This window comes from Hemitrygon akajei, chromosome 16, assembly GCF_048418815.1.
Source record: "Hemitrygon akajei chromosome 16, sHemAka1.3, whole genome shotgun sequence".
Taxonomy (NCBI): Eukaryota; Metazoa; Chordata; class Chondrichthyes; order Myliobatiformes; family Dasyatidae; genus Hemitrygon; species Hemitrygon akajei.
In genome coordinates, this window is record NC_133139.1 from 50,325,551 (window position 1) to 50,338,232 (window position 12,682).

Sequence of the window (12,682 nt, forward strand, 5' to 3'; positions counted from 1 at the left end):
CAGCATTCATGACAGTCCAGTTTACTGAATCCTTCAGGATACTGCAGGTTGTACAGACAGTTCAAAATTGCAATTATATTAATCCAGAAAAAGTATAATTATTACAATAGTTAGTAGTTTTGTTTGCTGCCTGCAAAATGTTGCCATGTCTCGCCAGCGCCATCTTATAGGCCAGAAAGTTGAGCTTAGATCATGAACAGATCGACTAAGATTTTTGTTAATATAGAGAGGCTTGAGAGTCAGTTGGCCTATATCTCTCCCATCTAACATGTTTATAATAACTCACCTTTGTTTTCTTCTGGATCCCCAAAAAATTTTCCAGCTGTCAATTTGAATTTACCATAGTCTAATTTATGTTTGGATTCAATCCATCGGCTCTCCCAGGCATCTGAAATTAGACATAAGGTTAAAAACGATCAATAATGTTTATTACTTGTTCTCCTACACTGACAATTTCCATCGATCTGATAAATTCAGTTCAGTCTTTTTTATTCAAATATGCTAACCAATGTGGCTTATGTTAGAAAGCAAGACTTAAGCTGATTTGGCACCACTAGGGCGTCCTAAAAAGCTCACATTTTATAAAGAACTGTCAAAATTCAAAGTTCAAGGTAAAATTTATAGTCAGAGTACATACTGTACATGTCACCACATACAGCCCTGAGATTCTTCTGTGGGCATACTCAGCAAATCTATAGAACAGTAACTTTAAACAGGATCTATAAACTGTAAACATCAGGAACTCTAAACTGTAAACAAACTGTGCAAAAGCAAATAAATAAATAGCAATAAATGATGAGCATGAAATAACAAGATAACAGAGTCCTTAAATGAGTGCAGTTATCCCCTTCAGTCACAATTGTAATCCAGGAAATATTGTAGCATTTTGCACTCAACATGGTCCAACAAACAGCAGTGAGATAATGATCAGAAAGTCATAACTGAATTGAATCAACTTTTAATTGAAAAGTTGAGGATGTTTATTATTTAGGACATTGTTCTTCCCAGGAGAATCATGGGACATTTTACATCAGTAGGGACTGAAAATGACAGACAGTAATTTCAGGGGAAAGTTTCTGTGACACTCTGGTGCCGTCGGCAGAGAGTAAGTCTAGGGAAGACAATCTGCAGCCCCACCAAATATGGGAGATTGAAGTGCAAGCCCTTCAGATCCCCCTGTTTGTGTGGATGCTGTGTGCCTCATTACCCTGTTACAAGTCATACCACAAAATAATAGACAGCACACCACATACAATTAAAAGATTTAGCTTTATAATTCCTAATTTGACTAAAGGGTTAGTTATGGAAAAAATAAAAAGGGCCCGGTTGAACGAAACAGCCTAACGTGTACAAGTTAGAGCTCACGGTCCCCCTTCGCCGATCCTCCTTTGATCTCCCCAGGCTTCATTGAATCACAGCCCCACTCTAGGTCGACTCCTATGACCTCTTCTCTCTGGCATCTTCTCTCTTCTCCACCAACAAAAACCCAAAGCCCAACCTCACCAGAGAAACCTCCCCTAAATCCGGCCATCCTAATTGGATGGGATACAATTCTCCTATCTCTTATCTTCAACAATAACCCAAACAATCAGCTTTCACAGAACAGTACACCATACCAGAGAGAGAAAAAAAATGAACCACCTGAACCAGGGCATTACATTTCCTACTAGCAAGATTTATTTTTTGTTTTACCCAGTATACAAAGTTTATAAATATTCTCTTCCCTTTTGCTGAAAGTTTAAATCTTAATTTGACTATATGAAGACAGCAGTTGGAATCAGATCATATTCCATATACAAGTTTAGGTTCTGTGAATGTCATTATGCTATATGGCTATAGATATGGCTATATGGTGCAGATACCAAGTCTTATCCTATCCTTACACAATATTTACCGAAGCTCCATCAGAGTTTACTTATGACTAGGATTCATTTTCTCTCAGCCAAGCCTGATAATAGAGCCCATCCAGATACCCAGATCTGCATAAGACATGCGTCAAAATTAGTATCTTTCCTCTCCTCCATCTGCATTAATTTTTTCTAATCCCATTATCCTTGGAGGCTCTCTGCACTCAATTGGTTTTTACTTCTTGCTTAGAAATAATTGTCCATCACCTATTGATAGGCTTTCTGCAACTTTTGCTCTAACACCTGAAATTCCTTCCTAAACTTCTATCTCTCGTTTAGATATATCTTTAATCTATTGAAGGTTAACAAGGCAGATAGTGCGCTGGCCTTCATTAGCCAGGGATTTGAGTTCAAGAGGCATGAGGTAAAGTTGCAGCTTTCCAAAACTGGACCTCGTGGAGTATTGTGTTCAGTTCTGCTTGCCTCATTATAGGAAGCATGTGGAAGCTTTAGAGAGGGTGCAGAGGAGATTTCCCATGATGCTGTCTGCATTAAAGAACATGTCTTATGAGGAGAGGTTGAGCAAACAAGGGCTCTTCTCTTTGAAGCAAAGGAGGATAAGAGGTGCCTTGATAAAATTGTAAAGTTAACAAGAGGCATAGATAGAGTGGACACCTTGTGCCTTTTCCCCCAGGACAGAAAAGCCTAATACAAGATGGCAAACTTTAAAGTGATTGTTGGAAAGTGCAGCGGATGTCAGAGGTTGTTTGTTTGTTTGTTGTTGGGGTTTTTTTTTTTACACACACAGAGTGGCAAATGCATGGAATGTACTGCCAGGGTGGTGGTGGAAGTGGATACATTAGAGAGATTTAAGAGGCTTTTAAATAAGCAAACAGACGAAAGAAAAATTGGAGGGATATATGGGAGGGAAGGCTTAGATCAGGGTTTCTCAACTGGGTCTTCACGGAACCTGAGGATTCCATGAGAAGTCACATGGAGTTCCACAAGAGATGGTGATTAAAAAAAACAAATGTTGTTTTTTGAACTTTGTGCAACCATGACACTAGTGCTCGCAGTGGTGGGCAGTGACTGAACAGCCCTGTTAGCAATCTCGTTAGAGGTCTCAGCCCAGTATGACCAGTGCACAGTAGCACCATGTTTATTTGGTTAAGTTCAAACCATTAAATTGGTCAATAAAGTAGGTTAAAAGGTCTGTACAACATCATGGGCTGAAGGGCCTATATGGTTACTATACCGTCCAATATTCAATGTTCTATATTGTATTTTCCATTGATTTTGGACTCCCAAGAAATAAAGGAATATGGCAAACTGTGTAGAAGAGTGAATGCATATGAGGGATTAGTGAAAACAGTCAACAATAAATTATGATCTAGAGGATTGGGAAACTTTTAAAAGCTAATGGAACGCAACTGAAAAAAACATTAAAGGGAAAGAAGGTTAAATATGAAGGTAGGGTAACCAATAATAAAAGAGGACACAAAAAGTTCTATTTCCTGGTATATAGAGTAAAAGTGAAGCAAGAGTGAACATTGGGCTGCTGGAAAATGACACTAGAAAAGTAGCAATGGGGAACAAAGAAATGCCAGGTGAACTGAGTAAGTATTTTGTGTCAGTCTTTATTTGTGGAAGGCGCCTGCAACTTGCCAGAAATTCAAAAGGGTAAAAGAGCAGAGGTGAATGTACTCTGTTACTAAGCTGCTTAAGAAGCTGGAAGTTCTGAAAGTGGACAAGTCACCTGGACTGGATAGACTACACTCCAGGGTTCTGAATGAGGTAGTGTAGAGATCATGGAGGTATTAGTAGTGATCTTTCAAGAATAATTGGAGCCAGAAGTGGTTCCAGAGGAAAATCACAAATGTCACTCCACTCTTTAAGAAGGGAGGGAGGCAAAAATAAACCCAGCAAACTATAGTTTGATTAGCTTGACGGTGGTTTGTAATATTTAAGAGTGTATTATTAAGGATGAGGCTTTGGGATAATTGGAAGTACATGATAAAATAGGTCAAAGTCAACATGGCTTTCTTTGAGGGCAGTTCTTGCCTAACAAATCTGTTGGAATTCTTTGAGGAAGTATCAAGCAGAATGAATGAAAGAGCCAGTGGATGTTGTTTACTTTGATCTTGGAAGCCCTGACAAGGTGCAAGACGAGGCTACTAAATGAGATAGGAGCACATGGTATTACAGGAATGGTATTAGCATGGCGAACTGACAGATAGCAAAGAGTGGGAATAAATGGGGCTATTTCTGCTTGGCTCCCCATGACTAGTGGTGTTCTGAAGGGTCAATTTAGAATTTATTTAAACCCTACATCTATCCCACAACATAAAGGAGTAAAAACTTTGTGTTATGACTCAGTTGCAATGTACAGACATGTGAATTTAAGTCTAATGGCTTGTAGATAGAAGCTGTCCTGTAGGCTGTTGATCCTGGCTTTAATGCTGCAGTAGCATTGCCAGACAGAAGCAGCTGAAACAATTTATGATTGGGGTGATTGGTGTCCCCGAAGATCTTCCAGGCCTTCTTTCTGCACGTGCTGCTATAAATGTCCTCAATGGAGGGAAGTTCACATCCACAGATATGCACCACTCCCTGCACTGCCCAGTGATCAAGGTTGGTGCAGTTCCTGTACCAAGTGGTGATACAGCCAGTCAGGATGCTCTCAATGGTGCCCCTATAGAAGGTCTTGAGGATTTGGGAGCCTACGCCAACTTCTTCAGTCACCTGAGGTGGAAGAGATGCTGTTGTGGTTTTTTTTTGCCACAAAGCCGGTGTGTACAGTCCAGGTGAGATCATCGGTGATGTGTATACCGAGGAACTTGAAACTACTCACCCTCCCAACTGCAGACCCATTGATTTGACCAGGTTGAGCCTGTCTCTGTTCCTTCTGTAATCCACAATCAGTTCTTTTGTTTTTGGACATTGAGGGAGAGGTTGTTATCCTGGCACCACTGTGACAGGGTGTCAACCTCTCCTCTGTAGGCTGTCTCATTATCGCTAGAAATAAGGCTGATCAAAGTCGTGTCACCTGCGAATTTGATCAGCTGGTGGCAGCACAGCTGTGAGTGTAGAGGAGGGGACGCGGAGCACAATCCTGGGGAGCACCTGTGTTGCGGGAGAGAGGGGCAGAGGTGAGGAAGCTCATCTGTCGGTGAACCAATAGGAAGTCTAGGGTCCACCAGCACAAGGTGAGGTGCAGGCTGAGTTCTCCGAGCTCCCTGTCAAGTCTGGAGGGAAATATGGTGCTGAATGCTGAACTGTAGTCCAGGAACAGCATTCTAACGTATGCATCCCTCTTCTCCAGGTGAGTGAGGACGGTGTGTAGTGCTGTGGCTATGGTGTTATTGGTAGATTGGTTCCGTCGGCGGGTGAATTGTAAGGGGTCCGGTGTGGGTGATAGCATGCTGCAGATGTAGTCTTTAACCAGCCTCTCAAAGCATTTGCTTATAATTGAGGTGAGTGCGACAGGGCGCCAACCGTTCAGGCATGCAACCTTGGTTTTCTTAGGTACAGGGACAATGATGGACAATTTGAAACAGGACGGCACTACACACTGGGAGAGGGAGAGATTACCATAAACACACCAGCCAGCTGTTTAGCATACACTTTGAGGACCCAACCTAGGATGCCGTCCGGCCCTGCTGCCTTGCGGCTGTTGACACGTTGGAATGTTCTATGTACCTCAGCCTCGGAGATGACCAAGGTGCAGGTCCTGTCAGTGGCTCTCCTCATGGGTTCAGTCCTATCAATCTCGAATTGAGTGTAAAAGACATTTATCTCATCCGGGAGCAGGGTGGCAGTGTTGGCTGTACTGCTGTATTTCCTTTTGAAGTCCATGATGGTGTGCGTCCTTGCCGTGCACTGTGTGCGTCAATGTTAGGGCCACTAATTTTCATGTAATATGTTAATGATCTGGATGACAGAATTGATAGCTTTCTGGCCAAGTTTATGGATGATGCCAAATTGAAGTCTGCAGAAAAACTTGGACAAGTTAGGAGAATGGGCAAAGAAGTGACAATTGGAATGCAGTATAGTTAAGCATATGTTCATACACTTAGATAGAATGAAAGGTGGTGTACACTATTTAAATATGGAGATAATTCAGAAATCAGAGTTGCAAAAGGACCCTGAAGCCACTATCTGTTATGAGTTTGTACTGTATGTTCTCCCCATGACTGTGTGAGTTTCCTCTGGGTGCTTCGGTTCCTTCCCACTTTCCAAAGATGTATGGGTTAGGGTCAGTAAGTTATGGGCACACAATGTTGGCACTGGAAGCATGGCAACACTTACAGGCTGTCCCTAGACTCTGTTGGTCATTGACACAAATAACACATTTCACTGTATGTTTTGACGCAAGTGAAAAATAAAGCTAATCTTTAATGTGGGATTCCCTAAAGATTAACTTGCAGGTTGAGTCCATTGTAAAGAAAACAAATGTAATATTAGCAGTCAAGAGGATGAGCATATAAAAGTAACAATGTAATGCTGAGATCTTATAAGGTATTGGTAAGATCATGTTTGGAGTATTGTCAGTGGTTTTAGGTCCCCTATCTAAGGAAGGATAGCTGACGTTGAACAGAAGTGGTTCACAAGAATAATCTTAGAAAGGTTTAACATAGGAGGGATGTTAGATGACTCTGGACCAATACTCACTGTAGTTTTGAAGGTGAGGGTGCAAGAGGATCTCATTGAGACCTACCAAATAGTTAAAGGCCTGAATAGAGACAATCTGAAGAGGATGTTTCCAGTAGTGAGTAAGCACTGTGGGCACAGCCTTGGAATAAAAGAATGTTCCTTTAGAACAGATGAGGAAGATTTTCTATGGCCAGAGGATGGTGAAATTCATTGCCACAGACAGCTATGGAAGCCAAATCATTCAGTATATTTAAAGAAGACATTGATAGGTACTTGATTAATAGGGGCATCAAAGTTTACAGTAAGAAAACAGGACAATGGGTTTGAGATGGAGTAATAAAGAACTATGATTGAATAGTGGATCAGACTTGATGGACCAATTGGCTTAGTTCTGCTCCCATGCCTTACAGTGCCTTTACTGGTAGAAGCTGTGAGCTTCAGTGGCTACTCCTCATCTATGTCTTTGACCAACTTTGTTAGCTGTGCTTCACCGATTAGGTGTCATATTATGTTTGATATGCTCCTGTAAAACACCTTGGAATGTTTTACTGTGTTCCTGTCATACTTATTAGTCCTCAGAATATTCTGAGTGACTCTACAGCTGATTGCCTGGAAAGCCTTGTCATGGCTGTGATGTAGTTGTTAGAGGGAGGGGAAGACTTTTTATGAATGGATTGAGATTGACCAAATGGTTTTACTCAGCTAAATTAATTTGTGATTTTGTGTCCCTTGGACTTCTGATTTGATTTGATCCATAACAATATGTTGTCCACAAATGATTGTGATTCAAAGGCACTTAATCTGCCAAATAACACGACAACCTATGAGTTTACGAAAATGGAACACGTGAGATTATTTTCTTTTGGCTGGGTAGAATCCAAGCCCTTCAAATGTAGATAATTAATGCAATGTGCAAAGCTACATTCATCACACCAGAACAGTCCACAGATGTGTTGTACTGTGCCTTTTAGTAGTACAAAACCTGCCAAGCTCAAACCAGTCACACTTGCTCTAACATTCGCTTCACTGACAACTTGGGGGAGGGGAAAATCTTGGCGTTTTCTGTTCATGAAACAGAAACACCCGGCAGGGTTAAACTAACCAGAAAATCAGCAAATAGTGTCTCTGTACGATGAGATTCAGGAATCCACCCAATTTAGAAAGAAAAGCGAACGCCACAAAAAGTAATGACAGTGTAATTTTCCCGTCCGCGGAACAGCAAATCCTATCTACAGTACTTAAAACTGGGCTAGGAGTTCAAACACATGGCAGAGTTCATTCGTGGATTCCAATGAAGAGTAATTTCTAATAGTTAAGAAGCAGCGAAGTTAGCTTTTGAAAACAGCAGTTAGTTAGTAATTAATTAGTCCTAGTTAGTTAGCAAACTCGCTGGTTAGACAACTTTGCAACCCTACGAAGTTATACGTCTTTATCAAACTCACCTCCGTCCGCAAACTTTTCAATGAAATACACGGCAGGGTGAGCGACGCCGGCCACCGAGCACAGCAACAAGATCGGCAGCAGCGTTTCCATTTGCACCAGGCCGGGATGTTTGGGATGGTGCTGGACCAAGCAAAGCAGCAGCAGCGACGATTCTTCAGTGAGGACAGTCCCTTCTCTCCACACGGCTCCAAGCCATTGGCCGCAGTCGGCAACTGCCCCGCAAATCAGCTCCAAACACGTCTTTGTCTTCCAGTTCCTGGCTGATCCTATACTACCCTGATCCCCTTTTCACCGCGCTCTCTCAGTTCGACACTCAAGCGCGGTATGTAACAGTGCGATCATTAACTCGGTAACATCATCAACCAATTTAAATCAACTAAATAGATCCCTAAATTTTTAAATATTGAAAGAGGGTATTTATCATGATGGCAGAATTGAAATCCAAAGATTTACTGCACTTTGAAGTATGGCACGACCCGGTGTTAACAGTTGCGTTATTCACCGCTAGACTTTCACTTAAAGTTTGGACAGAGTATGTATTACGGACAAATATAGACTGCTTAAATTAATAACTGTTGGGTAACATGGATTTAGTTTAGCACAGAGACTAAATGTTCAGAGACACGAGTTCAAATCCCGCCATCGCAAGGCATTAAATCTGATAGTTAAAAAGAAAGTTTATCTGTAATAGTGAAAATTAAACTGCAAGATTGTTGGTTTAAATACAAACACCAGTTTTACTTATGTTTTTCAGGGAAGAAAATCTGCTCAGAGCCACGTATTAGTGGGTTTACATGTGACTATTATTTGGGATACAGTATATTGAGAATTCCAAAGCCATCATGTTTAGTCACAGTCACCCATTCCGTATATCCAAGAACACGGTGGGACGCTAGAGAAGAAATTTCAGGAGCTCTCACTGAGATATATACATTAGTCTTAGTGGCTGGTGAAGTGCCAGAATAACCAACCGTGGTTAATTTTGTACCTTTACAGAGAAAAAGCTAGAAACTATAGACCAGTAAGCCAAATATCTGTGGCAGATAAGTTGCTAGAAGGGATTCTGAGTGGAAGACATTGGTTGATTATAGGTAGTCAGCTCAGCTTCAAAAGACTCAAATACCTCACAAATGGTTTTTTTTAAGGAATGATCAAGAGAATTGACAAGGCCAGGGGACTAGATGCAGTCCATTTTAGACTTAAGTAAGGCCTTTGATAACGTTCTGCATTATAGGCTGCTATGGAAAGTTGCATTGAATTGATCCAAAGGAAGCTAGCTAATTGGATACATAATTGGCTTGATGCAGAGAGTGATAGTGGAAGGATGGTTTTGGACTGGAGGACTAGGACTAGTCATGTTCTCCAGGGGTCAGTGCTGGGCTTATTACTATTTGTCATCTATATCACTGATTTGGATGAGAATGTAAGTACATTTACATGGTTAGTAAGTTTGCAGGTGACACTAACTGTGGGGTCATTCACGATGAAGATAGTTATCTAAGTTCAAAATACATTTATTATCGATGTATACTATATACAACTAACCTTGAGATTCATTTCCTTAAAGGCAGCCACAAAAACAAAGAAACCCAATAGAACACATTAATAAAAAGACTGTTAAACACCCAATCTACAGAGAAAAAACAAAAATTGTGCAAACAATAAAAGTAATCAAGTAACATCCAGAACTGAAGTTGACAAAAATGAGCCCACGGCCATGAAGCCAGTCACAGCCAATCCAGGAGCCTGTCAGTTGCAGGCCACAGCCTCGATTCAACGCAGAGATGAGTAAAACTTGCTGAGCAGTGAGCTGAAACCCCTCTGACCCCAACAGCCTGACCTTGCGCTTTAATCAGCTAAACTTCGGTGTTCTCCTTGCTCTCAGATCTGGGTCCTGCTGCTTCAATATGTGCTCAGGCTTGGGCTCCACCACCTCAATTTGGTCCATTCTCAACCTTTCCAATCTGGCTTGGCACTTAAATCGGTCAAACCTCAGGTCATTCCTCACTCTCAGTCCCAGGCCCTGTCACTTTGATACCCTCTTGGGGCTAGGCCCTGCCACTTTGATATGCGCTCAGAGCCTGGGTCCTACCAGCTCGATTTGGCTCACACCTGAGCTTTCCAATTAGCCCAGAGCTTAAATTGGCCAAACAGCTGGTCATTCCTTGCTCTTGGGCTTGGGCCCTGCTGCCTCAATTCGGCCCATACACGCCACACTGCAACCATCCTGCAACTTCAGATCACTTCAGACTTCAGACTTCAGATCACACCGCAAAGATGCCAGGCTTTGCAGGCAGTTCAAAAGCTCGATTCCAAAAGGGAATCATTGCAGTGATCATTTTCAAGAAAGAGTTTGAGGAATAAAGTAATTAATGGTTGTTTTTGCTGCCAGAAGTCGTCACTGTGCTTTACCAACACCATCTTAAACCAAAAGGATTTACAAGTAGATCTTGTTCAACTGGGCAAGTGTGCTTTGGAATGGCAAGTGCAGTTTAATTCAGTGCAAGGTATTGCATTTTGGGAAGGCAAATGAGGGTAGGACTTACATTGAATGGTAAGGCCCTGGAGAGTGTTGCAGAACAGAGGAACCTAGGAATACAAGTACCTGGTCTCCTGAATTTGCTGTCACAGGTAGACAGGATGGTGAAGAGGCTTTCAGCATATTAGCTTTTGTGAATCAGGGCACTGGCTATCAAAGTTGAGATGTTACACTGCATATGTATAAGGTATATTTGAAGCTGTATTTGGAATATTATGATCAATTTTGGTCACGTTGGTATAGGAATTATGTCATTGAACTGGAAAGAGTGCACTGGAGATTTATGAAGATGGAAAGAGGTTGGACATCAATGCAACATAGGAGAACGAGGGGTGATCATATAGAAATGTATGCAACTGAGAGACATAGATAGAGTAAATGTGAACAGCCTTTTTCCCAGGACTGGGAAATCAAGAAGCAGAGGACATAGATTTAAGGTGAGAGTAGAGGGATTTAATAGGAACTTGAGGGCCAACTTTTCACCCAGAGGGTGGTCAGAACATGGAATAAGTTGCTGGGGAAAGTATTTGAGGTTGGAACACTAACAGCATTTATAACGTGCTTAAACAGGTAAATGGATAGGAAAGGATTAGAGGGAAATGGGCCAAATGAAGGCAAATGGAATTAATTTAGATAAGAATCATACAGAGAATGGTGGGTGTGTGGAATGCACTGCTGGTGGTGATGGTGGAAGCAGATACAACAGGGTCTTTTAAGAGCCTCTTAGATAGGTACATTGAGCTTAGAAAAATAGAGGGCTATGCAACAGAGAGATTCTAGACAGTTGCTAGAGTAGGTTACATGGTCAGCACAACATTGTGTTCTATTATCTGTGTAAGAATCTTGGTTGATGTGGACCTGTTGGTCTGAAGGGCAGATTTTTGTGTTGTTTGATACTAAAATTCTAATTGGTGACCTTTTAGCAGAACTGAGAAAAGTTAAACAGGTTCTAAGATTTAAAAAAAACTGTTGAGGTAAGAGAATAAGAAAATAAAAAGGAAGGTCTGCAATAACTTTGAGTTGTAAGTCAGAGATACTGTAGATTAAATGCAGAAGTTCCCATATAGAGTTATAAACACCAGTAGAAAACCATTAAATTCCAACAAAGGGGAGTATAAAGGAAGCCAATTTTGAAAAAGTAATATGGAAATTTAGGACACAATATTTTCACCTGGATGCATCACAACTTTGTATTGCAATTGCTCTACCCAAGACAGCAAGAAGATGCAGAAAATTTTGAACATCACCTTGTCTACCATGAAAATCAGCCTTCCCTCTATTCACTTTGTCAACATTGGCTACTGTCTCCAGAAGGCAACCATCATTACCACAGTTCAAGGTAAACTTATTATCAAAGTACATATATATCTAATCATCATGTACTAACCTAAGATTCATTTTCTTGTGAGCACACTCAATAAATCCATTACAGAATAATAATTGAAACCATAATAGAATCAATGAAATACTGTATCAGCTTGGGCTTGGGCATTGAACCTGTGTGCAAAAGACAAAAACTGCAAATACAAAAAAAGAAATAATGATAATAAATAAATAAATAATAACTATCAAGAACATGAGATGAAGAGTCCTTGAAAGTGAGTCCATTGGTTGAGGGTACATTTCAATGATGAGGCGAGTGTAGTTATCCCATTTAGTTCAAGAGTCTAATGGTTGAGGGTGTTACGAATGTGCAGCAACTCTGAGGGACCGAAGGGTACAAAGTTGCCCCCTCCTTTTTGAGAATCGCAAGATCGCTATTAATTCGGGTCTGGGACCCAGGAAATGAGAAAGAATCCACAAGGTTTGGAATGTGTTCTGGCCTCAGTGAAACAAAACCATTGATAACGGCTATTGTCTCTTGGAGACGGAATTGTGTATTGAGTACTGTATTATTCATTAAAGCCCTCAGGGGACAACCAGAGTGGGCTGGTTGAGGGATTGCATCATCCCAACCTGATTGACATCTGAGACCCCGTGAGTAAGGATAAAAGAGGGTCTGGGGAACAACCCCTTTAGACGCACCAGGAGAAACGCTAGAAATCCCGTGACAGCTTTTAATAGCGACAGTCGGTGGGGGGCTTGTGTGCGTCCTTCTCTTGCCTGGGATTGGCGGGCTCGCCACGGAAGAACGGCTTAGTTAAAGGAGAGGCCACAAGTGAACGGCCACACCAACGAGACTCTGACGGATCGAAATCAT

The 12,682-nt window shown here is 41.4% G+C and overlaps 1 protein-coding gene across 1 annotated transcript in view; it reads right to left on the reverse strand.

The window, feature by feature from the left end:
- LOC140739653 (uncharacterized) overlaps positions 1-8,109 on the reverse strand; it is a 160,561-nt gene extending 152,452 nt beyond the window's left edge. Inside the window, exons 1-2 of the mRNA XM_073068028.1 lie at positions 7,943-8,109; positions 287-388 (exon numbers count right to left, since the gene is read on the reverse strand). Of these exons, the coding sequence (XP_072924129.1) occupies positions 287-388; positions 7,943-8,033 (193 nt within the window). The 5' untranslated portion in view covers positions 8,034-8,109. The remainder of the gene's footprint in view (positions 1-286; positions 389-7,942) is intronic.
- Positions 8,110-12,682: the final 4,573 nt, after the last annotated feature.